The sequence below is a fragment of the Passer montanus genome, unplaced genomic scaffold, assembly GCF_014805655.1.
Source record: "Passer montanus isolate IOZ18808 unplaced genomic scaffold, ASM1480565v1 scaffold15, whole genome shotgun sequence".
In the NCBI taxonomy this organism is placed as follows: domain Eukaryota; kingdom Metazoa; phylum Chordata; class Aves; order Passeriformes; family Passeridae; genus Passer; species Passer montanus.
In genome coordinates this window covers 13136319-13164231 of record NW_024362051.1, presented here as the reverse complement: position 1 = coordinate 13164231, position 27913 = coordinate 13136319, and the positions used below count along the sequence as shown (strand labels likewise).

The 27913-nt window shown below is 55.8% G+C and overlaps 2 protein-coding genes across 6 annotated transcripts in view; both read left to right on the top strand.

Annotated features, from left to right (window-relative positions):
- Positions 1-3122, top strand: part of STK10 (serine/threonine kinase 10) — a 45273-nt gene extending 42151 nt beyond the window's left edge. The window contains exon 19 of the mRNA XM_039701402.1: positions 467-3122. Coding sequence (XP_039557336.1) covers positions 467-607 — 141 coding nt within the window. The 3' untranslated portion in view covers positions 608-3122. The remainder of the gene's footprint in view (positions 1-466) is intronic.
- Positions 3123-8306: 5184 nt separating this feature from the next.
- The window catches only part of SH3PXD2B (SH3 and PX domains 2B), a 64416-nt gene continuing 44809 nt past the window's right edge, over positions 8307-27913 (top strand). For all 5 annotated transcript variants that reach the window (XM_039701716.1, XM_039701715.1, XM_039701713.1 and 2 more), the window contains exons 1-2: positions 8307-8449; positions 18496-18576. In XM_039701716.1, the coding sequence (XP_039557650.1) occupies positions 8378-8449; positions 18496-18576 (153 nt within the window). In that variant the 5' untranslated portion in view covers positions 8307-8377. The remainder of the gene's footprint in view (positions 8450-18495; positions 18577-27913) is intronic.

Genomic DNA, 27913 nt, shown 5'->3' with positions numbered 1-27913 from the left:
GCAACCTTAGCAAGCTCAGTGATATCAGCTCTTAGTGATTATCAGCTCTTTGTGATTTCAGCTCTGTAGCTTGCTAGGTGCCAGGCAGACACAGGGAGAGAGAAGAGAAGGCCGTGTGAGGTTCTGAAGAATTCTTTGTTTGGGTCTTCCATGAAGTTCTCAGTGACAGCTCTTCTACTGAGCTGGGCAGAAGTAGGGGTTTATATGCCTTACAGACGTTTTGGAAATTGTCCAATAGTAAGGGTCAAAGGAAAGTGACCTACAGGCTTACAGAGAGGTAAGCAAGGGTCCAAAGGTGGAAGAGAGGGGCTTCTAAGGCCCAGTCATCATGACTTGGCATTTCCCACCTTAGGCTTCTGGCCTCCAAGGAGGCATTGCAGGCCCTGGGCCTGCTACAGGAGGGGACAGTGCCCACAGCTCCAGAACCATCTCAAACACAGCTCTTGTGTTGTTCTCTTTGCTCAAGGCCCTGGAGGATGAGCTGAACCAGAAGAAGCGTGAGCAGGAGATGTTCTTCAAGCTGAGCGAGGAGGCCGACGGACAGGTGCCAGTGTCCCCCAGCAAACACGCCAAGTTCGTCCCCTTCAGCTCCTCAGAGAGCTTGTAACACCTGGCAGGCCACCAGCTGGTACTGGCCGTGTCCTCCTGGGCTGCAGGGGGCAACTTGGACTGGGAAGAGCCAAGGGGAAGCAGCCCCTTCTCACCACAGCAGCCTCCTGTCCCCGCGCTCTGCCTGGGATCAACGTGGCCTCTGCGCTGAGGGATGCTGGCTGCAACTTGGGGTGGCTTTCCCAGGAGCTCCGGGCTGGGAATTGGGGCAGGACCCTCTCTGGATTGTACTTGCACTGATGGCTGGATGCTTCCTGGGTGAGCCTGGTGCTCACTGGGTTTGTCAGCTCAGACTGGAGCAGTGACCACTCTGACCAGGAGAAACAGCCCCTCAGGGCAGGGCTGTCACCTCCCTCTCCACCGTGGCTGCTCCTGTCCCAGTCCTTTGTAAGGCCTGGCCTGGGGCACAGCAGCTCTGGCATTGTCTTAAACTCACCTTGGCCTTAGACTTACTCCTCTCCACCGTGGCCCTTTTATTGCCACAGAGAGACAGAGATTTGGGGTTTTTTTTGCCTAGGGAGGGCTGGGTTTTTTCTTTCCTCCTGCTCCCCACGCAGACTGCACAGAAAGGCACTGGATGGCCTCCCAAAGATGCTTCTGCTCTTCCTTTGCTGTCACAGTGGCACCACAGCCCCTCTGGCACTAGCTCTGTTTCCAGAGGCTGGCTGTGGGCTGCAGGCTTTGCTTTGAGGCAGTGCAGGTGCAGAGGGGACGTTGGGGACAGCGCTCGGCCCTGCGGGGACACGGTGGAGTGGCTGTCACTGCCACGTGCCTTTGGGAGGAGGGGGGTGAAGGGTGTTACAGCCACACTCTCATGATCACACGGGCGCTCGAGGCTGGTTTTTAAGTGGTTTCTGTGTGGGGCCATGTGGGTCAGGCAGCCTGGCCAGGGGGTTTTGGCTGCAGAGCATCCTTTGGGAGGAGCGAAGGAGCAGTGGAACACGGGAAGAGGAGATCCAAAGTTGCTCCCAGCATCTCCTTGTCCACTGATGTCTCATCTCCCTGTGATGTGCACAGCTTTTTGGATGGTTCTCCTGGCTGGGTGTCGTGGCAGAGTGGCAGAGCAGGTCCTCTGTCCTTTCTGTCCCCTCCTCCTGCACAAGGCAGGGCTGTGCTGAGCTGCTGGGTGGGACTGGGAGCACAGAGCTGGGGAGGGGTCAGGGACCTCACTGGCAGCACCTTCTTCTTTACACGACCCAAAGGTGTAAGGCAGCACTTAAAGTTTTTTTTTCTGGACAACATTGTTTGTTTTAGACCTGTTTCTTTAGCAAGAAAAAAATATTTCTGCTTTAAAAAAAAAAAAGGAAATAGAAGAAAAAGTTGTTATTTTCAAGTCCCCTCTGTTGATTTACTGGCATTTCAGGGAAAGGTGGTTGTGATGTGCCTCACTTCTAGGTACTGGCTGAAGGAGGCAGCCCCCAGGTCTTTCTCTGGATCTGGGGAGGGCATTCCCTACCCTTTTAGAGCTCCTAATCCATATTTATAAGCTTCCTGCAAGCTAGCAAGGCTCTGTCACTTCGGGCCATTCCAGGTTACCTCTGATGTCACAGCAGTGATGTCTCTGTTAATGAACACAGGAAGGGTTCCTGCCCCACCTCCAGAAGTGTGGATTGTGCCTTCCAGATGTGAAAACACCGGGCTGGGAGCTGATGGGAGGTTAACGAATGCCAAGGAATGTTCCTAAATGGGACAAGGGGCTGATTGGAGACTTCTGACCCCCTTAGGAATGTGCTATAGCAGCCGCAGTGGTTCTGGTTCTGGTTCTGGTCCTGCTGGAGCTGTTCTGTGCAAGGGCTGTGTGCCAGGAATCAGAGCCTGTCCCTGAGGGGCCCTGAGGATGCTGTGCTGCAGCAGCACCCTGTCAACCCTCAGCTGAGGGGCTCTGCTGCCTTCTCCAGCAGCTCAGGCAGCACCACCCCTCTCTGGACACCCTGCAGCCACCAGGAAAGGTTTTCTGGGGGCTCTCCAAGCTGAGGCACTGCCCCCGTGGTAAATCAGGTATCCCTTCCTGGGTGTCAGCTTGGAGAGAGCATCACAGCCCTGGTAAATCAGGTATCCCTCCCTCCCAGGGTAAATCAGGTATCCCTCCCTCCCAGGGTAAGTCAGGTATCCCTCCCTCCAGTCCAGCTGGGTTTCAGCTTGGAGAGAGCATCACAGCCCTGCTGACAGAGGCAGGAATGGCTCTGTCCCCCCGTTTTTGTTCTCTCCCTGGGTGTGCCAGGCTCCAGTACCGTGTCTCTCACCTAGAAGGGGTGCACATCATCTGACTGTTATGTTTACAGCATGGTTATCATTTTCTCTCCTTTCAAAAGAGGATTTTTTGGTTGTTCTCTGTTCAGAAGGAACCACAATTAAACTCAGCTTGCTTTTCAGGTGGGGATGGGACACGATTTTAAAAATTGTGGCTTCGAATAAAAAGGGTTTTTTAAAAATATATTTTGTAAAATATCTTCAGTGGGGCCACCACCACGATGTAAAGACCTCTCTAATAAAGTAACAGACTGAAAAACCTGGCCATGGGTCTGCTTTTGTGCCTGCTTGCCAGCTGTGACCTCAGCTCAGCTTTACTTCTGCTCTGGGTTTTACTGACTTAGAAAAACTGGTGGCATTTGAACTTGGCAAGGCTGAATAAAGGCGAGCTGGAGCCTCTCCTGCTGCTCGGGGGCAGGCACATCTTGGCACCCAGCTGAGGTTCTGGGCTCTGAAGGGAAGCAGCCGCTCCTGGGTGACTCCTGTGCGTGCTCAGATGGTGCTGGGCTGACACTGCTCGGTGAGGAGTGAGTACTGCACCCAGCAAGGCATTTCTGCAGGGATCCTTCCTCCTTTTTAATTCCTTCCTGCATTTCTGCAGGGATCCCTCTTCCTTTTTAATTCCTTCTTCCTGCATTTCAGGGATCCTTCTTCCTTTTTAATTCCTTCCTGCATTTCTGCAAGGATCCTTCCTCCTTTTTAATTCCTTCCTGCACTTCTGCAGGGATCCCTCTTCCTTTTAAATTCCTTCCTGCATTTCTGCAGGGATCCTTCCTCCTTTTAATTAACAGGGATCTCACACCAACGCTTCAGTTCCCTTGGTTTGGTGGCACAAGGAGATGCCTCCCTGTCTCCTCCCCTGCTCTCCTTTGCTCAGAAGGAGAAAAAAAAAATCATGTTTTGGCCTGTGGGTGCAGGGGGAAATCTCTGCCCCATCCCCTGGGCTGCTCAAGAAAGCTCCCACCACAGAACCCAAATTCCCTTTTTTCCCTGCTCACAACTTTTCACCTGCTGCTTCCATTGACTCCTCTCAAGGACACAGCACATTAAATCAGGGCAGCTTTGACACCAGCCCATGGAGCTGCTGTGGGTTCACCCTCAATTTTGGAAGGTTGTGCCAGAAGATGCCAATTTAACCTTGGATTTCCTGCAGCAATGACCCCAGGTAAGTGCAGGACCTGAGCTCAGGTGAGGTGCTGAAAAGGAGGTGGAATTGGGAGTGTGAGGTGGTGCTGGTGAGGTTTTAAACGAGCAGAGAGAGAAGGATGAGCAAAGCCTGAGGGTTCCTGTCTCCTTGCTCCACAAGGCAGTAAGGAATGGACTGGCTGAGGACACATAATTAATCATTTTGTTTATGTAGAGCAGGACTGCACTGGTCTCAGAGTATCCCAGGGAAGCAGGAGATCTCCTGGGAATATTTAACTTCATCTGCATGTCCTTGGCAGTGCCTGAGGGGAGCTTCAACCATGAGGCTTTAACATACATATATATAAATATAAGTACTGTATATTCCAGAAATAACTGTTAACTACCATTTCATCCGGGTGCTAGGCTGAAAACAGAGCGAAAGTAAAAATATTTCCTCATTTTTAAAAGCAGAGCTGACAGCCCTGAGAAGTTCCTGTTGCTGCAGCAGCTGCAGCATTCCCTGTGGGTCAGGTCCTGTCACATCTGGGCTCCAAACTCCTCTGGGCTGCCCAAGGGCTTTTGCAGTTGCTGATGCTGGAACTCTCTGGGGGAAGAAAAGCAGGGCAGGGAGGGCCTGGGGCTTGTGCCTGAGTGCTCTCCTCCCACGGCTGCATCCCTGCTCCCTTGGTCCCTGAGTCCCTGCAGCCTCTGAAGCCAAACGCTGCTGCAGTGGCAGCTGATTTATTCTCCAAACGCCACACTCCCCATGGCTCGAGCAATCCAAACCCCCCTGGAGGTGCTGGGCCTGCCTGGCTGCTGGTGTTTGCTCTCCTGCCCGGGGTGGGGCTGGATTTTGGGGGCACTTTGCCCATCCTGCACTGCTCCGGACGCGACTCCAGGCTGGCAGGAGCTGCTCTTCCTCTCGCTCACTAGGTGGCACAACGCTGGGCTCCTGAAGGGCTCTCTGGCTCTTTTCCCTGCATTTGGCTCTCTGTGGCATCCCTTCCACCCGATCTCTGTTTCTCCTTGGGGTTTCAGTACTTTCCAGTTGTTCTCAGGAGTTTCCCTGGGCTCCCCCATGTGAGGGCTCAGCACCCCCTGTGTGGGTTCTGCTCTCCCTGGGCAGGGTGGGTGCTGCCTGCTGCCAGCCTGGCTCTCATGGGTGGCACCTCAACCCTGCAGTTCAGGGGTCACAGCAGTGCAAAACCATTCCTGCTGACAGCTGAGCACCAGAGAGATCCAGCCCTGGTGTGAAATGGGAAATCTCTGCTGGGCTGGCTGCAGCTGCAGGGACGTGTCCTCTGCGGGGGCAGGACTGATCACTTTGGACTGATTTTTGGGAGGTGGCTCAGGGAGGATGGATGCATTTGTTCTGTACCCAGGGAGGACCAGGACATTCAGGCACCTGGCACAATCTCCCATTCTGAAATGGACGAGTGAGCAGCAGCAGCAGCATTGGGCTCTCCGTGCCAGGATGGCTGCAGCCAGCGTTCCTCTGCAGTCAGGCTGATGCTGGGGCACTGCTTTCTCACTCCACCCCCTCCCTGACACCAGGCAGACCTCAGGGACTGCCCAGCTGTGCCCAAACAGCTGGAGTGCACTTACAGCTGTGCAGAAACCCATTTGTCCATCTGAGCTGAGGGATGCTTTTTCACAAGTCGTTTGCCCTCTTGTTTTAAATTGCTCAGCTGATCCTGACAGGCACGAGGGAGAGTGCAACAAGCCTGACTCTCGTGTAGGTCGTGACCTCTGCTGTGTAGCTATTTTATCACAGTTATTTTATTTTATTTGGCTTCATGAAGCTCCAGCCTGTGGTTAGGGCAGCAGGGGATGAATGTTTATCCTGAAACTCCCTTCAGCTGCACCTGCAGCACCCTTTTTGTGGGACGTGCTGCTGCCACATCCCTGCTGTCCTGCAGCAGCCTCCCCAGAGGTGTGGGGTGGGCACAGGACCCTCAGACCATTCGCAACCCCTCCTTTGGGCTCCCTGACAAACCCTGGGCAGATTCCCTGAGGAATGGCCGGGGCACAGCAGAGCCCGAGGCAGGCTCTGCCTCTGCACAGTCCTTCCCAGAGTGTCTCCCCGGGGAGGTGATCTGGTCAGCATGCAAAGCCACTCTCACTCCTCTCTACAGCCCTCATTAGACTTGTTAATTAAGCTCTGGAGCCATTTTGCAGCCTGAGCTGAGATTGTCTCCAAGCCCGGCTGGTTCCTGGCTGCTCATTAGCTGTGAGGCTGCCAGGGCCCAGGAGTGATGGAATCCCCTCAGCAGGCATGGGGAGAAGACAATGCTGATGCTTAAATGCTTCTCTAGCTTAACTCTCCTTTTCAGCATGTGAAGACCAGGAATGGTTTCATTCCTCTCTCAAGCAGCTTTCTCCACTGCTCCACATCTCAGTGTACATCCCTCTCTTACCAGCTGCTTTGGGTGTTTTCCTCACCCTCCTCTGGAGGATTTGTGCATTTCTCAGGGCTTTTAAACAGGTAAAACCTCCTCTGCTCCAGCCTGGACACTCCACACAGCACCAGCAGCTGCAGTTCCAGATGTTGGTGCTGTCCCAGGCTCTTCATGAACGATTCCAGCCCCAGCATCCCACATGAATGCCACAAGGACAGAAGGAAGGGAGCATTCCACAGCTCACCTCCACATCCTCCTGCCTTCAAAACACATCTGACTGAGCAGTGGTGCCTGGGGCAGGGGTGGGGTGATGTGCGGTAACCCAGAGCTGTGTCTGCACCCCAGCAGGTCACCAGTGGCCTGATGTCCCCTTCAGACAGCCCAGCAAGCCTCCTGCGGGGACACTGCGACCTGGGGCTTTGCTGAGGGGGAGGAGGATGAAGACGAGCCCTTGGGGAGGGGCAATGGAGCCCTGGCAAACTGCCTGCACCTCCATTAATCCTCTGGGGTGGCTGTAGCAAAGTTAACAGCATTAAAAAGAGCCACATTTAAGGAGCCGCTAAGGAGTGAGATGAGTTGTTTATGATTAAATTAAATTCATATGAAAACTAATGACCTGCCAGTGTAAGCCTTGAGTAACTTTATAATGTAATTAAAAGCCCAACGGGGGAGAGAGCTGTGGTTATGCCACGTGTTGAGGAGTGCTGGGAGCACGGAGGCCATGGGCAAGTGCTGATGCAGAGAAGGGCCTGGGCACTGCCCTGGCTCCTCTCCTGGCACAGAGGGGGGGTGGGTGCAAGGAGACAGCTCCTGGCTCACAGGGATAGAATCATGGACTGGTTTGGGCTGGAAAGGACATTAAAGATCATCCCAGTTCATAGGCAGGGGTACCTTCCACTATCCCAAGTTGCTCCAGCCTGGCCTTGGATGCAGCCATGGATGGAACTTCCCTGGACAGCCTGTGCCAGGCCTCACCACGCTCACGGTGAAGAATTCCTTCCTGGTATCTGATCTCAGCCTGCTCTCAGCTGGGAGCCATTGCCCTGGTCCTGTCCCTGCACGCCCTTGCCAGCAGCCTCTCCGTGCAGGTGTGAGGGTGTCCCGGGCACGGCAGCTCCGGCCTGACCAGGACAGGCCTTTCCCCTCATTTCCTGCCTGCCCGGGACGCGGCTGCCACCGGGCAGCGCTGCGGTGGGACAGGAGCACCACCAGCACGGGGTGAGGGGCTCACCACGCTCAGGGAAGGAGAGCAAACGGGGGCCGCGGCCCGGGAGAGGCACCGCGCTCTCCGAACCACTGTCTGCCGCAGCACCGAGCACGGAGCGGGCACAGCGGGCACGGAGCGGGCACCCTGGGCACAGAGTGGGTACACTGGACACGGAGCAGGCACAGCGGGCATGGAACAGGCACAGCAGGCATGGAGTGGGCACGGACACGGAGCAGGCACGGCGGGCATGGAGCTTTCACACTGGGCATGGAGCAGGCACAGCGGGCACGGGCTCGGAGCGAGCACACCGGGCACGGAGCGAGCACAGCGGGTACGGGCACACCGGGCACGGGCACGGGCACGGAGCGGGCACCCGGGCGGCTGGGAGCGGGCATGCAGCGGACAGACCGGGCACGGAGCGAGCACACCGGGCACGGGCACACCAAGCATGGGCACGGAGCTGGCACAGCGGGCACAGAGCAGGAACACCGCGCACGGAGCGGGCACACCGGGCACGGAGCCGGCACGGAGCGGACAGACTGGGCACTGAGCGGGCACAGCGGGCACGGAGCGGGCATGCAGCGGACAGACCGGGCACGGAGCGGGCACAGCGGGCACGGGCACACCGGGCACGGGCACGGAGCGGGCACCGCGGGCGGCTCGCGGCCGGCCGGCCTCCCGCCCCCGGAGCGGGCGGCGCGGGGCGGCTCGGCCGCGCTGCAGCCTCCGGTGCCGGCGGGCAGCGCCACAGCGTCCCCGCTCCCCGAGGGGCACGGCAGCGGCGATGCCCAGGCGGAGCATCGCCGAGGTGAAGGTGCTGGACGTGCAGAAGCGGCGCACCCCCAACAAGCACTATGTGAGTGCCCGAGCCCGGCCCTGCGCGAACAAAGGCCGGGCGCTGCCGGCCCCGCTCCCGCGCGGAGCTCCGGGAAGGGAGGACGGAGGAGGAGGAGGAGAAAGAGAAAGAGGGCGGCAGCGCTGCCGGGGGTGCCTCTCACGGGGGTCCCGAGGGGGTCCCGCGGTGCCCCTGCCAGCCGGGGGATGCCCCGCCGCTGCCCCCGGCCCCGCGGGGGATGCCCGGGGATGCGGGCGGGGGTTGCGCGCACCGGGCAGCGGCCAGGGCAGCGCGGTGAGGCTGCAGCTCGGCGCCGGGGCCCTGGGACCTGTTGGTCGCAGAGTCCCGGGGCAAAGGGACCACCCGGCTCCTGCGTTCTGCTCCCCGGGTGGTGCTCGGTCGCTAGGAAGGATCCCCCGTGCCGCCTGCATCCTGCCCAGCCTTCCTGCGTGCTCCGGGGCATCTTCCAAACTGTTGTGGGTTTGTCTATTTTTGAAGGTGGTTTTATTTTTTTAATTTTTTTTTTTTTATAGTTTTAACTTTGGTGTGTTTCCAGGCACCCGTGGAGAGCTTTGGGTGAATCCTGGCAACAGCCATAAAACAAAGACCGAAATGTTCTTCCTCCCGTTCTGCCGTAGCCCAGGGTGACCCGGTGACACCCGTGCCACATTGGGGCTGTGCAGATGTGCTCTTTGCTCTGGCCGCAGTCAGTTGTCACAAGAGCCAGGCTTTCAGAGCTTTCAGGCTTCTCCAGGTCCCCTCGGCTGGTTTGTGGCATGGAGCAACAATTGGAGGAAAGCCGAGGGCAGCGGGGTCTCTCCTCGCATCAGCGATGCGGCGTGCCCGCTGCCACCCTCCCCTTATCTCCCCTTCTTCCCGCTGCCCTGCCCGGAGCTTTGGCAGCCCTGTCGCCGCTCCAATGTGCGGATTTTGGCTGCTTGTCCGTCTCAGCCCCGCTCACCGCGCGGTGCCTGCCCCGCTCCGGAGCCGCGCGTACGTGCGGAGCTCTGCGCGCTGCTGTTTGTCCTGGCGGATCCGCGGCCTCGCCGCCGTGCCCCGTTCCAGGCCGGGCTGGGCTGGCTGCGGGAGCTCCTGTGCTGTCCCTGCGGTCCCTTCAGCGCCGCTCGGGAGCGGTGTCCCCGCGGCAGGGATGCGCTGCCGGTGCCGCACGCCGGCTGCCTTGCGCGGGGAGCCGGCTGGAGTTGGGAACGGCACAAATAATCCCTGAGAGGCTGCAGAACCGGGAGAGAGCTGGATGGCGGGGCAGAGGGTGGGGACAGGGAGCAGGAGCTCCGGCTGTGACAGAGGCGGCCGCCCCAGCCCATCCCTGCCTCCAGCCCATCCCTGCGCCTCCAGCCTTTCCCTGCTCCTCCAGCCTTTCCCTGCGCCTCCAGCCTTTCCCTGCTCCTCCAGCCTTTCCCTGCTCCTCCAGCCTTTCCCTGCGCCTCCAGCCTTTCCCTGCTCCTCCAGCCTTTCCCTGCGCCTCCAGCCTTTCCCTGCACTTGGCTCGGACCGAAATCCAGCAGCAGGAGCCAGCGTGGCTCGCAGGGAGAGGGCTGAGCCCAGGGAGGGGCCGGCAGCCTGGAGTCAATGGGAGCGCTCGCCTTGCTGGAGGAATCAATAGAGCCGGGCGGATTCACAAAGCCAGTTAATTATATGAAACCAACCCTTTTCCCCCCCCCACCTTTTTCCTCCTGCAAAGAGAAAGAGAGGCAGCAAATCATGGCTGAATCATTTTAGACAGTGGCTGCTGTCACAGCATGAATCCAAAACAACCACCAAGTGTCCGTGTAAAACCTGTGCCCTCTGCCTTTTGCCGTCACACAGAGGTGCTCTGCCCCAACCCTGGGGCAGCACTCCTGTGCCAGGGGAGGCTGGAGGACTCCCTGTGCCATTTCCTCCTGGTGCCTCTGTGATGACCTGCCCTGCTCGGGCTCCTCTGCACCAGGCAGAGCTTTCCCTTTGCTGGACAAAGGTGTGATTGTGCTGCTCACGATGAGGCCACAGCACAAAGTTACGAATTTCCCAGAAAAGTGAGATCCAGCCAGTGTTTCAAAGTCCTTGTTGCACCTGCAGTGGGGAGGGCTGGCTCTGTTCAGGCTGCTGTGCTTTGCCTTTCACCTGGGTAATTGATACCACGAGAATTGCAATGCCTGAGACAAGAAGTTGGTTGTTTTGCAGCTCTGCTATGGAGCAGGATACCCAGTATTTCCCCAAATTGCAGGGCAAGCACCCAGCAAGGTGCTGGGCAGGTGCTGAGCTGTTTTGGGGCTCAGCTGGGGATCCAAGCCCAGCCCTGTGCCCTCAGACTCCTAAAAACTTGTGTTTTTAAGCTTTTCTTCATGGGCACTGCCTGGCAGGGGCATTGAGGAGTGATCCTCATGCAGGATGCTCTGGCTCATCCCCATTTTCCAAGTGAACAGGGGATTCCATCTCCAGGTGACATTTTCAGTCCCATTTCCCCACGCTCCTGTGTGATCACAGCCCAGGGGAGCTGCCAGCGAGGGCTCCGGGGCCATCCTGCAAATCAGGCAAAGTCCAAGAGGAAAGTTTAAAAATAATCATTGTGAGAGACAGAGGAGCAGACTGTCATTTCTCTGGTCTGGCCAAGTCTCTGATAAATGAATGTTTATTCAGAAAAGACCCAAAACAAACCCATAGTAGAAACAGACTGGATTTTCCTTTAAAGGACTTAATGTGGGACCTTTTTGTAGTGTTGTGTTTGTTATTCTCGAGCAGAAGCCCTAAAATAAAGCTTTTTCCTACTAAATCCAGATTGGGTTTTCTTTCCCTTGGGCAAGCTTCAGGATGTTTCATTTTGTTACAGCTGCAGTGTGTGTGTTTTCTATGTGTTAATAGCAGTGCCATTGAATCCCATCTCCATTTCTGCCTACCAGGAACATTTCTGTAGTTCCAGAGGTTTAAATAATTGTTCTGGAGCACCATCCAAAATTATATATATCCATTCAACAGTTTGGGTGGGTTAGATTTTTGGGAAAGCTGGGTTATGTTCTCGCAGGACTTCCATTGCCAGCCTCCATGTATCCCTGAAAATGGGGAATTTAAACAAAGTGTGCAGCATACATTTATTTTGCAACCCCAGTGAACAAGATGGCAAAGCTTGAAACAAGATGAAGACCTCATTAGTGGCAGCTGGGTTGTGAAAGTAATTAACAGCGCGTGGTGGAATCTGGCTAATGGGATCTACAGGTGTTTGAAAACAAATTTGAGGAGAACCACGTTCAGGAAGTGAAGGTGCTGTTACATTTTTGATGTGGAATTTGCGATGGGGTGGTGCAGGTGTCCTCTCTCTCTGTTCCTGCTCCTGGTGAGGCTGTTTGTGGTTTCATTCCTCGCGTGGCCCAGCCCTGCTGTTTATCTGGAGCTGATTGTGGAGTGTTGGAACGGCAAGAGGACAGAGCTGCCAATCTACAGCTTCCCTGCTTCTGCAGTGCCTTGCATTTGTGGGGCTGAAGGTATTTCTGAGGAGCACGTGCCCCATGGGCTGTGTTTTGTGGTCCCAGCTGGAGCAGAGCCCGGTGGCTCTGTCACGTTGTCACCACGTGCAGCTGAGCTGTTCCCGTGGATTTGGGGAGTTATTTCTGCCCTTGTGGATCGTTCTGGTTGTTTGGCTTCAACAGGGTGTCAGGGATGGCTTCTCCCCGTGCTGTCTCATGGAAGGGTGACCATGCCCTTGGAATGTGGGAATGTCCTGTGGGCAGCCCGAGGAGCTGAGTGAGGAAGGAGGAGGTTGGCATGAGTAGTGTGAAATCTATGCAGTGTAGTGTCCCCAGATAACCAAACTAGGAGAGGGAGACAGCCAGGGGAAGCTGCAGTCTGACTCCTGGTGGCCTCTGAAGGCTTGAGGGCTTTCTCAGCATCCTCAGTGGTGGTTTGCTGCTGCATCCTGTGGTTGTGCCTTGTCTCATCCCATTTCCTGTCAGCTGGATGATGCTGTCCCAGCGAGGCAGGCCACGGGCAGGGAGTTTGGCAGGAATTTTGCCCTGTCCTCGTGCCTGGCCCTGCTCTGCTCCCCAGAGCTCACCAGCCTTTCCTCCTCACCTCTCAGCAGAGCTGAGCATGGAGCACTCTTATCTTTGTGGATGAAAACCAGCCCTCAGACTCACTCTCCTCTGTTTTACTTCCCCAGACATGTTTCTCAAGGCTGTTGAAAAGCTTGAACGTGGCAGGGCCAAATCCTGCCTGGCCCTGGGCTGCTGAGGCAGGAGCAGCTCCGTGGGGAGGCTGATGCTCACCCTGGATTCCAGCAGTGAGCTGCAGCTCTGGGGCCATCCCTGGCCTCTGCTGCCCCCAGCTCTGCCCCGGATCCCCCAGCTTTGCTTTGCAGGGTTTCTCTGTCTTCCTGTCTCAGAGGGGGGCAGGAAATGGGAGAATCCATCTGTGTGACCTTCAGTGGGGCTGGGGCAGGCTGCCTGCATGTGCTGTGTGACTCAGGGCTCTGAGCAGCTTTGCTGGGCTGTCCTTGGGGTGCCAGCCTGCTGGGTGTGCCCTGGCCACCCCAGCCCTGCCAGGCTGTACAGCAGCGTGGGGGGAGAGGGTACAGATCCAAAAATGCAGGGGATGAGCTGGGGCAGGGGAGGTGGCTGCTGTGCAGTGCTGGCAGTGTGCTCAGCCTGCCTTGGCTGCTGGTGAGGGTCTGCCTGCCCTGCTGCTGCCTCCAGCCCTGCTGCCAGCCCTGCCTGGCTGCTCTGCCTGCCCTTCGGGTGGCATCCCTGGTGCCCTGCAGCTGGAATCCCTTCTCATGCCAGCACGGCCCTCCTCCCAGTTCCCCCGGCACAGAGCAGGAGTCAGGGGGTCACCAGCTGTCTGCCCCCTGAGCTGGGGGGCTCTCCCTGTGCTGCTCCCCATGGCACAGGAGCCCCAGGTCCCCTCCCAGCCCCGCAGGCAGCGAGGGCTGATGGAGAGGGGCCAAGCACAGCAGCTTGGTGCCAAGAACTTTCTTTGTTTCCAGCCACCTCCCTCCTTTTTCTTTTTTTTTTCTTTCTCTTTTCCTCTTACAATTTCCCACTCCCTTTTCTGTGTCAAGCCCACTCTGGCTTGGCTGGATTGCTCAGCTCCTTTGGTTTCTCTGCCCCTTTGGGTTTCTGAAGGGAGGGTGGGGCTCTCACATCTCCCCTCGTTTCAGGGTCGGGGTAGCGTGGGTGAAATCAAAAGCCTGATGCTTTTGACTGATGCTTTTCCTCTTTGCTGCTGAAAGATGCTTTAAATATGTGCAGTTTTCCACAGAGGGGTTTATTGTGCAGAGTCTCCCTGGGCCCGAGACCACACAGGCTCCCAGGCTTTGGAAGCAGCTCTGCAGCCAGCTCAGCCCCCGCTGCAGGCTGCTGTGTCTGGGGCTGTGCAGGAGCTCTGCTGGAGGCTGGGCACCTTCTCTGGTGTCCCTGCCTTGCCGTGGAGGTGGCTTTCCAAGTGACCACGGGGTTGCTGTCCACCCTGCCCGTGTCTGTGTGGAGGAGCTGTGGGCACAGGGGTGCCAGGGAAGCTCTGGACCCTTCAGGGAAGGCTGTGCCGTGCCAGGAGAGCTGGTGCTGGGATGGCTGAATCCTTCATCCTGGGTTCTGGGTGCTGCTGAGCTTGGGGGGGATTTGCTGCCTGGTTCAGCTGGGTGCCAGGCAGGGTTCCCAGGCAGCTCCCCTCTCCCACATCCTTCCTTGTGGGGTTTATGTGTCTCCTCCCAGCCAGGATGCCATGCAAATTGTGAAAAACTTTGGAAAACTCCTGTAGGAGGGGAGAAAAGCTGAAACTGCAGCTCTAGGTTTTCCTCACCTTCACTCTGCCTTTTCCTGCTCACATTTAAGCAGTCCAGGCTGCTTCCCAGCTTGTCCTGGAGTGTTTATGCAGGGAGTCCAGGAGTAATTCTTCTGCGAGGTCACACGGCCTCGTGTTTAAGAACGGGAAACTGGTTCTGTTATTTGATTTTATTTTTTTTTTCAGTATCTGTTCTTAATTTCCTTGCCTCGAGTCAGCAGTTTGAATCAGCTCCTCTCTCTCCCCGTGCTGTTGTGAGGGACTTTGTGCCTCTTTGGGAAGGGCAGGACGGAGGATTTGGGAATGGCTCCGGTGCCCTCGGTCCCTCTGGGCCCTGGAAGTCACCAGGAGCCACTGCTGGCTGCAGCACCAGGGATTTCCAGCAGTCCCTGCAAAAACACTTCTGGTGGCTGACTGCTCCCAGGGCTCGCTGCTTCATTTCTTCAAGAGGAAAAGAAAGAAAAAAAAATTTAAATCTCTGGCTGCCCTTTTCACATTCTCCCTGGCTTCTCATCCCCTGTCCCCGTGACTCCCATGGATGTGTCTGAGCTGGCTCCTGAAGCCTCCCAGGAGCTCCCTCCCTGCTGGGCTGCCCAGGAGGGGTGTCCTGGATGTCCCTGTGGCTCTCTCTGCCAGGGTGTTCCCCTGGGCTCCTCTGACAGCTCTGCACGCTTGGCCAGGTGCTGTTTGCATTTCTTGCAGCAAGCTGACATTTTTCTGGCAGTTCCCAAGGTTTTCAGCCCCATTTTCCACTGTCTGTTCTCCCTCTGAGAGGTGCTGGGGAGGGGACAGCAGTGACAGATGGGTGATGATGGAGGGACCAAGCTCACTGGGAAGGCTGCAGGATCCCCTGCGCCTTTTGCCATGTTGTATTTCCATTTAGGGCATTTCATGTGACCTTTTGCCATGTTATATTTCCATTTAGGGCATTTTGTGTCACCAGGGGGAACCTTGGGCAGTGGTTGGTGGTCCTGATGCCACACTGCTCAATGAGTCACTTTTAAGTGGTTGGTTTGTGACCATTTCCTTGTGCTGTGGGGATCCCAAGGAGTTTGGGAGCTCAATTCCAGTGGAGTCTGTTGTACTCAGCCTTTTCCATCTGCAAGTTTCCATTTTCTGTGAGGGATCTGTTCCATCTCTGTGCTCCAAGGGCTGGGAGCACGGAGAGGGTTTGGTGCTCATGAGCAATGCCCCTCTGACCTGGCACTAAACAAGGTCCACCTGCACCTCAGAAATTGTCCCTGTGCCTCCTGTCCCTGCCAGCACTGAGGCTCCCAGGGCTGGGGGAGGGCAGGGTGTCCTTTCCAGAGGGAGGGAGGGAGGGCAGCGAAACCATTCCTGGGTTTCACTGACTCAGCTCCTTCTGTTCCCTGGTGCAGACCCCCCAGCTGGCTGGGAAGGGCTGCAGATATTTGAATATTTGGATATTTGGATATTTGGGGTTTGGGCAGCTCAGCTGTTGGTTTTGGCCAGGGGCCCAGCCCAAGCCACCCCTCCTTGCTGTCCTTGGAGAGGATCCAAGTGCCAGCCCCATCCCTGTGGGGGCACAGCCCTGGGGGATCCCCTCTCTTCTCCTCTCCAGGGAAAAGCCCTGCGGGTCTCAGTGAAAAAGACCCATGGAATAACTGCTTCCACATGTCCTGGGCTGGGAAAAAGCCTCTTAGAGCAGCTGATGGGGTGGCTCCTACTGGGATTATTTCAGAACTTGGGTTATTTGGGTTGCTGCTTCGTGGTGGTGTCTGAAGTTTCTCCTCCTGGCAGGACATGGTGCAGTGCCAGGCCAGGAGGGGAAACTTCAGACCCAGTGCAGTGGTTTTAGAGCTGTCTTGGTCATTGGAAGTGCCTTCCAAAAGCAGCTGAGGAAGGGAATTTGGGGTCTGTGGGAGCTCAGTGCCTCATGTGCAGTCCTCTGGAAAGGCTCACTGGGTGAGTGCACTGTTCAAACCTTTCCAAACCTGCACTGGTTGTTTGGTGAGGGGAGCACCAGAGTTGTGTTTTCTGGTGGATTTTTTTATTTCTGGCACAGCAGGGACTGGATTAGATATTGGGAGAGACCAAGATCTGGGATGGGGCCGTTGGAAAGATGAGGAATACCCACCAGGAGAGAGGAAGCTGGCTTTCCCCAGGTTTTATCAGTACTGAGGTGGGCTCCCCCACCTTCTCTGCTTTCCATAAGTAGGCTGAGGAGAAACCCCTGGAGACCTTTGTGCTGCTGGAGAGGGATGTGCAGGAAACTCTTCTCCTGACCCCTGGGAGATCAGCATTTCAGCAAAACAGCAGTGAGCTCATCACTGAGCAGCAGTGCTGCTTCCCTCGCTGCAGAAGCCTGGTGTGCCCTCAGACCTCGTGCCTTCATTACCCTGAAGAGCTCTGAATTACCCTGGCCCGAGGCTGTCCACATCCTGATTAAAATCCCAGTCTAATAAGCTGTTGACTCCAAATAAAGGCAGGATAGGAATAAACAATGAGGAGAAGTTGGCTCCTCCTGCTGCCCCAGTGGAAGGCTCTCTCCAGGCAGGCAGCCAGCGGTGATATAACCCGAGCAGTGCTGGGGACTGTAAGAAAACTGGGATATCAGCTGAGCTTCCAGCCCACATGAGCTCATGCTGGCCCAGCAGCAACTCCTGGGGAGAGGGTAAAGGAGTTGGAACCCGTGGTAACACCAGGTTAACCCTTGGTTTGCCCCCTTGGAGCACAGCCTGGTCCTTCCAGGCCTCCACAGCTGGAGCAGATGTTGTCTGGGAGAATCCATCTGTGTTCATAGGGAGGAAATGCGCGTCCTTCATCTCAAAATAAGAGTTGGGGAATGGCTCCAGACTGAGGGGCTGGGTTTAGGAGGGATATTGGGTGCTGAGGCCCTGGCTGTGGCTGCCCCTGGATCCCTGGCAGAGCCCAAGGCCGGTGTTTGATCACCCTGGGACAGTGGAAGGTGTCCCTGCCATGGCATGGGTGGCAATGGATGAGCTTTAAGGTCCCATCCAACCCAAATTCCACAAAAGTGGACCTTGAATTGCTGGTTTGAAAGGAGGGAAGTTCTTTATTTCAGCAATAAGAACTTGATCCCTCTTGCTGCCTCGTTTTCTGTCTTAATTTGGAAGTGGTTGCACTGGGAAGAGTTTGTCACCCCTCGGGAGTGTCCTCACCTTGGTGGCTCAGGCTGGGTCAGCCCTCTGAGCAGCAGAGTGGGATTTGAGGGAGATTTTCAGTACAGGATTTGAGTAGCTTTGATAAACTCAAATTACTGAGCGTTGTGCTGTCCTGGTGTTTGAGTTTGGATACTGGTTGAGGAGGTTGGTCACATTCCAGAATCTGGAAAAATGGGCATCTCAGTGGGAAAAACCTTGTGAAGCTCCTGAGGGATTCTCTTTTAAATACCAAAACATCAGCTTTTAACAGCCTTGATGCTTGATTTTGCCAGCAGAAGTTCCAGCAGGTCCCTTCACCTGGGCTTCTTTGGTCCTTCTTCAAGGAACTGATACTTGAATTTCTGGTGGAAATAAGACTTGAGTTAGGAGGAAAAAAAATATCCTGGGTTCTGCTCAGTGAATCTGTTGTCAATTTGAGATTTGTATCGCTTGGGTGTTACACTGGCCCCTAACCAAGGGTTATCTCTGCTTTCTGTGACACACAGAGAGGACATTAGATCAGTGATTGCCTCATTCTGTGATGTGCTTGTTGTCCTTCAGAGAAGAATTAGTGACGAAATGGGCTGGGTTTGGTGTTTTGTTTTGCATTCAGCACCAGTTAAAGCCTGGTCATGGGGTCTGTGAATGCCCTGCAGTGACTGGGGCTGATCCTGTGGCATTTGAAGGATCAGGATGGTGATTTCCTGATCCCCAGCAAGTGTAAGAAACCCAACGCCAAGCAGGTGGAGTTTCAGACTCTGGGCGTTGGAGCTGCTGCAGTCCCAGTTGCAGCAGCCAGGCTGGTGCAGGTGCTGCCCTTGGAGCTCAGCATCAGCTTTGGTGCTGCAGCTGCAAACGGGGTGGCCAGGGTTTGGTTATTCACTCCTGTGTCTGCAGGGAATTCTGCTGTGTTTTGACACAGAAGTGTCACTTCACATCCAATGTGTGCCCCTCTCCAGGGCTACAGAGCTCAGTTCACCACCAGAAATAAAAAATGGTTGAGCTGCAGCAGTGGGGTTCAATAATTTTGCCTCACCTCTGCTGTGGTGTTGCTGAAGTGACCTGAAGCCTTTCCCTGGTTGCCACCCAGCTGTGGGGGCTGCACTGGCACCTTTTGGGTTATGGTGGGGTTTTTTGGGTCCCTGACTCTGATTGCTGCTCTGTTCCCTGCAGGTGTACATCATCAGGGTCAGCTGGTCCAATGGAGCCACCGAGGTCATCTACCGCCGCTACAGCAAGTTCTTCGACCTGCAGGTGGGAGAGCTGGGAGTGCTCCAGCCCTGGGGGCAGAGAGGCTGAGCTCACTCCAGCTGCTGGTTCTGCTTCCTCTGTGCCACCGGGGTTGTTGTTGAGGGGGGGGTTGTTTGCTTTTGGGGAGGGTTTTGTCCCAGTTAGGTGCAAATTCCGTTCCTGTGGCTTTCCCAGCTGCTGTCCCAGCACAGCAGGGCTGACACTGGGGAAGAGTTGGTTCCCTGGGCAGTGCCCACTCCCCTGGCAGCCCAGAGGTACCTGAAGGGAGCCAAGAGGAAAGGGAGAGGGACTTTTTACCAAAGCATGAAGTGGCAGGACAAGGGGGCATGGCTTCAGACTGAGAGAGTGGGTTAAGAGCAGATATCAGGAAAAATCCTCCCTGTGAGGGTGGGCAGGCGCTGGCACAGGGTGCCCAGAGAAGCTGTGGATCCCTGGAAGAGCCCAGGGAGAGGCTGGATGGAGCTCTGGGCAAGCTGCTGTGGTAGAAGATGTCCCTGCCCATGGCAGGGGGTTGGAACTAAATGGTCCCTTCCAAGCCTTCCAAACCAGGCCGTGCCATTATTCTGATTTAATTCCCTCCTGGTGCAGGGGGAGCCAGGAGGAAAATGGGAGAGAAGAGGCTGGAAAGGCAATTGGGACAGGCTGGGCTGCAGAAAACCCAAAGCAGAGCTCTGGGTGAGCAGGCAAAGGGTGTTTTCCACCTCCTCCTTGGTGGAGATCAGCCAAGGGGTCTGGCTGGGCTTTATGAGCCAAAACACAAACTGAGCTGCTGGAACAGGCTGTGTGCAGAGGAGAACAGAAAAAATGCACCAAGGGATCTCTGGGCTGGCAGCATCTGCCAGAGGGGCCACTGGGATGCCCTGGCTGGGCTGTTTGTGGCACAGGGAGGAGCTGGGCACCCCCTGCCATGGGGCTGAGCATCACCGTGGGCTGGATTCCTCTGCTGAGCCCTCCAGACACAAACACCCTGCTGAAATTCCAGCCTGCCCAGCACAGCCAGCCCCTGGGACTGCAGATGGCTTTCCCAGCTTCAGCTGGCTCCTGCAAGGCCTGGGATGGGGCAGATGCTGCTCACAGCAGTGCTGCCCTGTCCTCTGTCCCCTGTCCCCTGCCCTGCAGGACATGGGCACGCTGAGGTGGCAGCCCTGGCTGTCCCTGCCCTGGGCAGGGTGGCCCAGGCAGTGCTGGGGTTAAGCTGTGAGCAGCTGCTTGTGTAACCAAGGAAATATTAAAGTAAATAAATAAGGAACAGCTGTTGGGCAGCAGCCAGGGCTGGAAGGAAATGGAACTCGTGCTTCCTTCTCTGCAGCATCTCGTCTTCGTGCTGCTCCAAGGTGCTGCCAAGCTCATTCCTCTGCCTGCTGGGAGGGGGGCACAGATTTTGGGGTGTCTGTGCCCCCAGCTGTGCTGGGGAAGGGCTGTGGCTGTGCTCCCTCCCCTCCGTCCTGGCTGGAGCTCCTGGGGTGGAAAATGCCATCACTGGAGTCAGGCACTCTGCAAAACACCTTTAGAAGCAGAGATGCTTTATAAATGCATCCAGACATGTGTCGTGGTGGAGGTGGGAAAGTTAAAACAAACATCCCCGCCCTTCGCTGTTCCTGCAGCTTTTTCTTAAAAAAAAAAAGAAAAAAAAAAATTATAACAACCACTCCTTTTTGGCTCTGTTGAAAGAATGAAAGAAGCTGTGGTTTTCCCCTTCCTTCCCCCTTATCACACATGCTTCCTGGTGTCCTTATTTTAAACTCGTGGTGCAGGACAGTGGAAATTGGATTGAGAGGCCAGGAGTGAAACAGATCCTGTGAGCACAGTGGAAAAAAATGCTCTAGGTAGGCTTGGTAGCACTGCCTCTGCCATTGCTGGAGGCCTTTCTTGTGTGACTCTTGGATGATTCTGTGCCAGATTTAGCTCTTCAAGCAGAAGTTTTCCATGCTGGAAATTATTCATGCCTCTGGTTATTAAAAAGAAAAAAAAAAAAAGGGAAAATTCCACACAGCCCCCCACAAAATAAGTGTGGGACTGAAATGGTTCAGCTGCTTCTGAAAACAGCAGGAGGGGAAAATATTTTTCCTAGGTCCAGTTCTGATGATCTTTTTGATGTGCTGGAGGAAGAATTGGAAATTTGAGTTGCAGGTGAGCTCTGTGTCAAGAATCTGCCTTTCATGTTATCCAGGGAAAATCCATCCAGATTTATCCATGCTCAGAGCCTTGAGCAGTCCCAGTACATGCATGTTTGGGTTGGGATGTTGGTTCATTTGATATCAGTGCTCCCTGTGGCTCTGGCTGCACTTCCCATGCTCCTGTCAGAGGCTGAGCAGGGTTGGTTTTTTTCAGGAGCAGGGGAAAGGTTGGTGCACCCTCCTTGGCTGTCAGTGGCTGCTCCCTGGCAGGGACGTGGAAACTTCTGGATCCAAGTGGGAGAGAGGAGCTTGGAGGGGCTGAGGAGATGCTGCAGCTCCCTGGGGGTGCCTGGGGAGCTTCTCCTGGTACTCCCAGTGGAGCCACAGCTGAGTCATTTGTCACCTTCCGTCGTGGCTGAGCAATGATTTCAGGAGCAGGGCCAAGGGAAACAGGAGCAGGATGAGTGCTGACAGCAGAGCCAGGGGCAGTGTCCTCCCCTCCCCAGGAGGGACACTCCAAACAGCAGCTGAACCAGGAGGGAGGCCTGGAGGCTGCTGCAGCTGACTCCACAGAATCCCTGAGGATGGAAAAGAGCCCCAGGATCAGAGTCCAGCTGTGCCCATGGCCACCCTGTCCCCAGCCACCTGCAGGGGACACCTCTCCAAAGCCCCCTGGGCAATTCCAGTGCCTGGGCACCCTTTCCATGGGGAAATTCCTTTGCCTTGGAGCCACCAGAGCATTCCCCATGCTGGGATGTCAGAAGCCACCTTGCTGCTGATGCCACAGCTTCCAGCCAGGAGCATTTGAGGCTTTGCCTGAGTGCTGTGGCCTTGCAGAGCTCTCCCCTCTCCTGTCCTTGGCTCCCAAGCCTGGCCCTATCCTGCAGAATTCCAGGCTCCCAGCTCGTGCTGAGGCAGCCTTTCCAAGCACCACCACCCTGCCTTTCTCTCCCAAGGGTGGCAGGACCTGCTCTCTCTGCCTGCTTGCCTGTTTCCAGTCCTTGTGCCCCACCAGGGCCATCCAGTGTCCCCAGGAGGCTGTCACCTCCCAGCAAGGGCTGGTGACCCCTGCTCACCCCTCGGCTGAGCTCAGCACGAGGCTCTGCTGCTTCCTCCTGGAGCCAGGCCAGCAGGTCAGGCAGATGCAGAGTGGCTCTCATCCCTGGGGAAGGGCTCAGCTCGTGCCTTTTCCTGCCCTGGGGTCACCCTGAAGTCAGGGTGAGAATGGTGGGGCTGAGGGTCAGCTCCACCTCGTGCTCTGTGCAGGAGCTCAGGAGGGGTTCTGCTCTGCAGAGCCTCTGCCTCTCCTCGTTTTCTCCATGAATATTTTCTCTCAGGTGGCAATTTACGTGAGGGCAGCTTTTTAGGAATGAAGGAAGATAAAACTGTAATTCTGAGGTTTAAAACCTGGTGTAACTGTAGGATTTGTAGTAAATGTGTAACTCCAAATGCTAAACTCGGTGCTCCATAAACCCCTTGGCTGGAGGAATAATTTCCTTCCAGCAGGACTGGGGCTCTTTCACAGCACTCACAATTCCAGATGTGAGCTGCTGGCAGCAGATGGATGCTGTTCCTGAGAAACCAAGGGAATGGGATGGATGCTTGCAGGGATGCTGGCAGTGTCGGCTGCCATGGAAGGTGACCAGAGTCAGGAATGGTGGGCAGAGGGAGAGGATCAGGGTCTGGTCCTGCCTGGGAGGTGCTGCCAGCCCTGCCAGAGGTGGAGAAGCTGTGCAGTGCTGAGGGGTGCCTCGTGGGGTGCTCCCCATGGGAGGAGCCTGATGAGTTCCTTGGAAGGATCCTCTTGAAACCACTGCCTGCAAGGAGTGGCACTGCTGCTTGGAGAACAGATTCTGGCTGGTCTCTTGTGGTTTCTTGTGGAAACCCCCAGAAAGGAACATTTTTTCCCCCCTTTGTCATTCTGAGTTCAGCAGGCACGGCTGGCAGTCACTTGAGCTCTTCATGTGACCGAGGGCCACTGTTGTCTTGCTGCTCTCCTAAAACACCCCAAACCCAACCCCTTTACAGCTTTCCTGCTATTGCCACCCCCTGTGCTGTCCCCATGGAGCCCCCCTCCATGTCCTCAGCACCTTCTGCCTTTTGGCTGCAGCCACATTCTCAGAATCCCAGAATTATTGAGGTTGGAAAACATCTCTGAGACCATCAAATCCAAGCTGTACCTGGAAAACATCTCTGAGACCATCAAATCCAAGCTGTGCCTGTCCCCACCTTGTCCCCAGAGCCCCAAGTGCCACCTCCAGCCCTTCCTGGGACACTCCAGGGATGGGGATCCAAACCTCCCTGGGCAGTTCCAGTGCCTGAGCCCCCTTTCCATGGGGAAATTCCTGCTGTGCCCACCCTGAGCCCCTCTCAGGTTCCCTCTCCTCCTGTCCCTGTTCCCTGGAGCAGAGCCTGACCCCCCTGGCTGTCCCCTGGCGTGTTTCAGGGGTGCCCCTGTTTGGGACAGGTTGTCCCAAGGCTTTTCCCCTTGCAGCCAGATCCTGCAGTCCCTGTCCCTGAGCTGCAGCAGAGGGTGATGCTCTGTGCCTGCTCCCCTGCACAGAGCTTTCATTTTGAGGCCAGGGCTGGAGACACCACACAGGCTGGGCTGAACGTGCTCACTGCACAATTCAGGGACAGAAAAACTGGGAATTTGAGGCAGCATTCAAATTGGCTCTGGCTCTCCCTGCCCCTCCTGTCTGTCTGTGCATCCAGTGTGTGTTTCCCAGCTCTCTTGTTTGTCCTCATGTTTAAGAACTCCTTCAGGTTCTTTGCTGGAAACTCTCAGCTTTGACCCACCTGGAGCTGTGTCATCTTGGAGAGAGTCCTGCAGCCCTGGGGCCAGCAGCTTTGTGTGGAACACCGAAAAATAAATAGTCTGTTGAAGTGGTGCCTACTTCCATGAGAAAATTGGCAGCAGGCAGTGGCCTGTGCCTGCCATCTCCACGTGGAGCAGAGCCTGCTCCTTCTGGAGGGGGTTCCTCACCTGTTGTGTGCATACAGGCGCCAGGCAGAGGCAGGGAGAGGGGAGAGTCTGAGTCTCAGGGAGTCAGGGAGGTTCTGAATAATCCACCACAGTGAATGGGCTCTGAAGGCTGGAGCTGGCACACAAAGAGGAATTGTTCTCATCAGCTTGTTTCAGGCAGTTGGAGGCTTGAAAAATTAAAATGAGCCTCTTGCTTCCATTAGTGTGAGCTCAGAGCTGGCCTTCCTCTGTCTCCTTCCCTTCCTCCTCCACTTTTTTCTCCTCCTCCTCCATGATTTAACCCAGGCTGCTGGCAGGAGTGCTCAGAGGTGAAGTGGGTGTTATCTTAATCCTCCTGATGTGGAGAGCAAAGAGCAGCCGTGCTGAGCAGCGTGCCCTGAGCAGCACAGGGCTCCAGCAGCAGGGAGTGCCAGCCTGGATGCCCCTCTGCTGGGTCATGCAGCAGGGATTTGCCTTCTCCTGGGTCATACAGCTGGGAATGCCAGCCTGGATGCCCCTCTGCTGGGTCATGCAGGTGGCAATGCCAGCCTGGATTCACCCTCTCCTGTGTCATGAAGGTGGGAATGCCAGCCTGGATCTCTCTCTCCTGGGTCATGCAGGAAGGAATGCCAGCCTGGATTTGCCCTCTGCTGGGTCATGCAGGTGGCAATGCCAGCCTGGATCCCCCTCTCCTAGGTCATGGAGGAGGGAATGCCAGCCTGGATTTCCCCTCTCCTGGGTCATGCAGCAGGGATTTGCCCTCTCCTGGGTCATGCAGGTGGCAATGTCAGCCTGGATCTCCCTCCCCTCTCCTGGGTCATGCAGGAGGCAATGCCAGCCTGGATTTGCCCTCTCCTGGGTCATGCCTGGTCTGGGCGGCCTCTTTGATGGCAAAGCCCTGAGGCACTCAGCCAGGCTGTGGCTGCAGGAGCTGCAGGGTTTTGTGTGTCCAGGGATGGTAAACAGGGCTCTCTCAACAGTTCTTTCGTAACAGGAATCTTATTTCAACACTTTGGGGATTTCTTTTTTTTTTTTTCCCCCTCCAGGGTTTATGGAGTTCAGCAAAATTCTGAGCAGTTGTGCGTGCAGTGAACTTTGTGGTTTCACCCTCCCACAAAAATAAATCATCAGGATCTCACTCTCAGGCAGTTGGATCAGGAAAGGCAGGCCCTGCGTGACTGAGCACAGGGAAAAACCCACAGCTTCCTCCAGCCAGGTCCTGCTGCAGAGCACCAGCAACTGCTTTGTGCTCTGTGCCCAGGCTGCAGCTCAAAACCACTTGCAGAAGTGTAGGAATAGTGAATTCCCATCCCTGAACTCAGGAGAAAACACTCTCCATTGAATAAGGACAACAAACTCCTCTGTTTGCAGGAGGAGCAGCCGGTATTTTTCCAGCAGTGCATCAAAGACCTTCATCACTCTCCTCCTCTCTCCCTCCACAAAGAGCACGCACAGTCCAATGCACTCCAGCCTAGTTAAAAGTTGGCTCCTTCGTGTTTTCTCTCTCCAAGTGTCTCCCATTTATAGCGTTCCAGCCCTTGGCAGCAGCAGCCAGCACATTCCCGAGCGTGCCAGCGCCGGGGCAGCTCAGGGACTCAGCGGGGCTGAGCTGGCACCTCCTGTGCCTGGCACACCCAGCTGGGCCTGCCCTGGGAGCAGCAGCCTGGGGGAGCATTCCCAGCCCAGCACACAGCCAGGACAGGGCAGGGGGAGCATCTGCAATCCCAGAGCTAGAGCCTGCTGGAGCAGGGCTGGGAGCTCCATGGCTCATCCCAGGCTGGGAACAGCTCTCCATGACCCCTGATTTATTCCAGGCTGGGAGCAGCTCTCCATGGCTCATCCCAGACTGGAAACAGCTCTCCATGGCTCATTCCAGGCTGGGAAAGGCACTCTATGGTTCCTGACTTATTCCAGGCTGGGAACAGTTTTCCATGGTTTATTCCAGGCTGGGAAGGGCACTTTATGGTTCCTGATTTATTCCAGGCTAGGAACAGCTCTCCATGGTTTTTGATTTGTTTCAGGTTGGGAACAGTTCTCCTTGGCTCTTGGTTTATTCCAGGCTGGGAACAGCTCTCCTTGGCTCTTGGTTTATTCCAGGTTAGGAACAGCTCTCCATGGTTCTTGGTTTATTCCAGGTTAGGAACAGCTCTCCATGGCTCTTGGTTTATTCCAGGTTAGGAACAGCTCTCCATGGTTCTTGGTTTATTCCAGGTTAGGAACAGCTCTCCATGGTTCTTGGTTTATTCCAGGCTGGGAACAGCTCTCCATGGTTCTTGGTTTATTCCAGGCTGGGAACAGCTCTCCGTGGTTCTTGGCTGTTCCCAGCCCATCTCCCTGTCCCAGGGCTTTGCTGAGTCCATCTCTGCCTGTTCCCTCGGGATGCTGCCTTGCTCCCAGTGCACCCAAGGCACAGGAGATCTGGCTCCAGGGCCTGTTCCCTGCTCATTCATCCCTGCTGGCTCCCCGTGTCTCCTTCCCTCTGGGAGCTTGGCAGAGCAGCTGCAGGGACAGCACTCCCAGCCCTGCGGGAAGCACATCCCAGGGGAAGCATGGCAGGGGCTGATCCAGGAGGGAGCCACAAAGATGGGAGGGGTAAAAGTTCCATCCCTCGGGGATGGAGCTGAGGGCTGGTGCTGACAGTCCAGTGTGGATTTTTGGGGGGAGCCTTTGGATAATGCAATGCTTAAAGCTTTTCCTCTCTTTGCTCCCTAAGCCAGGATGAGCTGATACCCTTCCACTCCCCAGCTATGTATTATTGGAAAAGCTCTGGAAATTCATCTCCTCCTTGCTGCCAGGGCCCTGGGGCCCCTCTCTGCCCCTGTCCCTGGGGAGGTGCCTGCCTGTGCCCTGGGGTTTGGTGGGGCTTTGTGGGTCTGGGCTGACGTGAGACCCAGCGTCTGCGTGTGCTTTTAATCAATCCAACACAGGCACTTTGCTGCTGGAAGGACCTGCAATTTATATCATGTGGCAGCAGCCCTGGATCCAAAATGAACCAGTTTCAAGCTGATGGATGCTGCCTGGGGAGAGGCTGAGGACGGGCAGCAGTAAATCAGCGTGAAGGAGTGCTGTGTCTCAGAGTGGGGGATTTTTACTGAAATGGCCAGGACCTGTTTCTATTGTTAAATCCTCCTGGTACAGCACAGACTGCTCTGAGCACCACCCACACACCCTGGGCAGCCAAGAAGTGGATCTGGGGAGTGGGAGACAGAAATGAGAGCTGGGCTTGTGCTGCCCTTGCAGGGGAGGTGATGAAGATGAAGGGACGAGGTGTTTCCCCACATTCCTGGCTCCTCACTCCTCTCCCATCCCTTGCAGGCTCTCACAGGGCTGCCAGGCTGCTGGAAATCACTGCTCCTGTGCTTTTGGTGAGGGATTTCTGGCACTTTGGGGTCCCCTGGCAAAGGGCTGTGAACCTCTGCAGGGTTCTCTTGGGGGCCTGAGCACAGGGGAACAACTGAACCCCTTCTTTTGCTCCATCCCAGACGTGCTGCTCCTCTCTCCTCACTTCCCTTCCATGTTTTTCCCATTATCCAGCACGCCCTGGGGCTTGCCTGTCTCCTCATTCCCATCTCTGGGTGCTGCTCAGGCTTTTCCTGGGTGTGAGGAAGGGCTGGGTCCCCCAGCTGGGTTAGGGGAGCCCTCGTGGGGCAGGGAGGAGCTCAGGGCACCTTCCAGCCAGAAAATGGAGAGGGGAAAAGAGAGCTGGTGCCAAGTGGGAGGATGCTGCAGGGCTCTGTGGTGCCAGGCTGGCTCCAGGGTTTTCCTTCTGCTCACCTTCCCACCCCAGGGTGCTGCTCTGCCCCTGTTGTGGTGACTTCCACGTTCTGCTCTTTTCTGGGGCTGCAGAGTGAGAAATAACCTGAATAAAAAATAGTCTCTGGTGGCATGAGGACAGCCAGCACCTTCCCTGGGGCAATTCCACCTCCCTGAGCCTTTCTGCCACGCTGGGACCACACTTTGAGGCCCTTGCAGGAGCAGTGAGTCACTGAGGAGTGAATTTTAAATGAGGTTTGTGGCTGTCTGCACCTGGCAGCGTGGAAATCAGATCCTGGAGGTGTAATTAAGGGAGGTGAATTATTGTTTTCACACTGCCTTTGACTGAACATTTAGGGTTTCACCTGGATGTCGTTTTTCACCACGTTAAATTAGCCAAACCAGGTATTTTTCAAGACACAAGGTGCTGCTGTGCAACTTGTGGAGAATTCCTTGTGCTCCCACTTTCCTCTGATCCTTTACCTCAACCATGGGCTGGTACTGG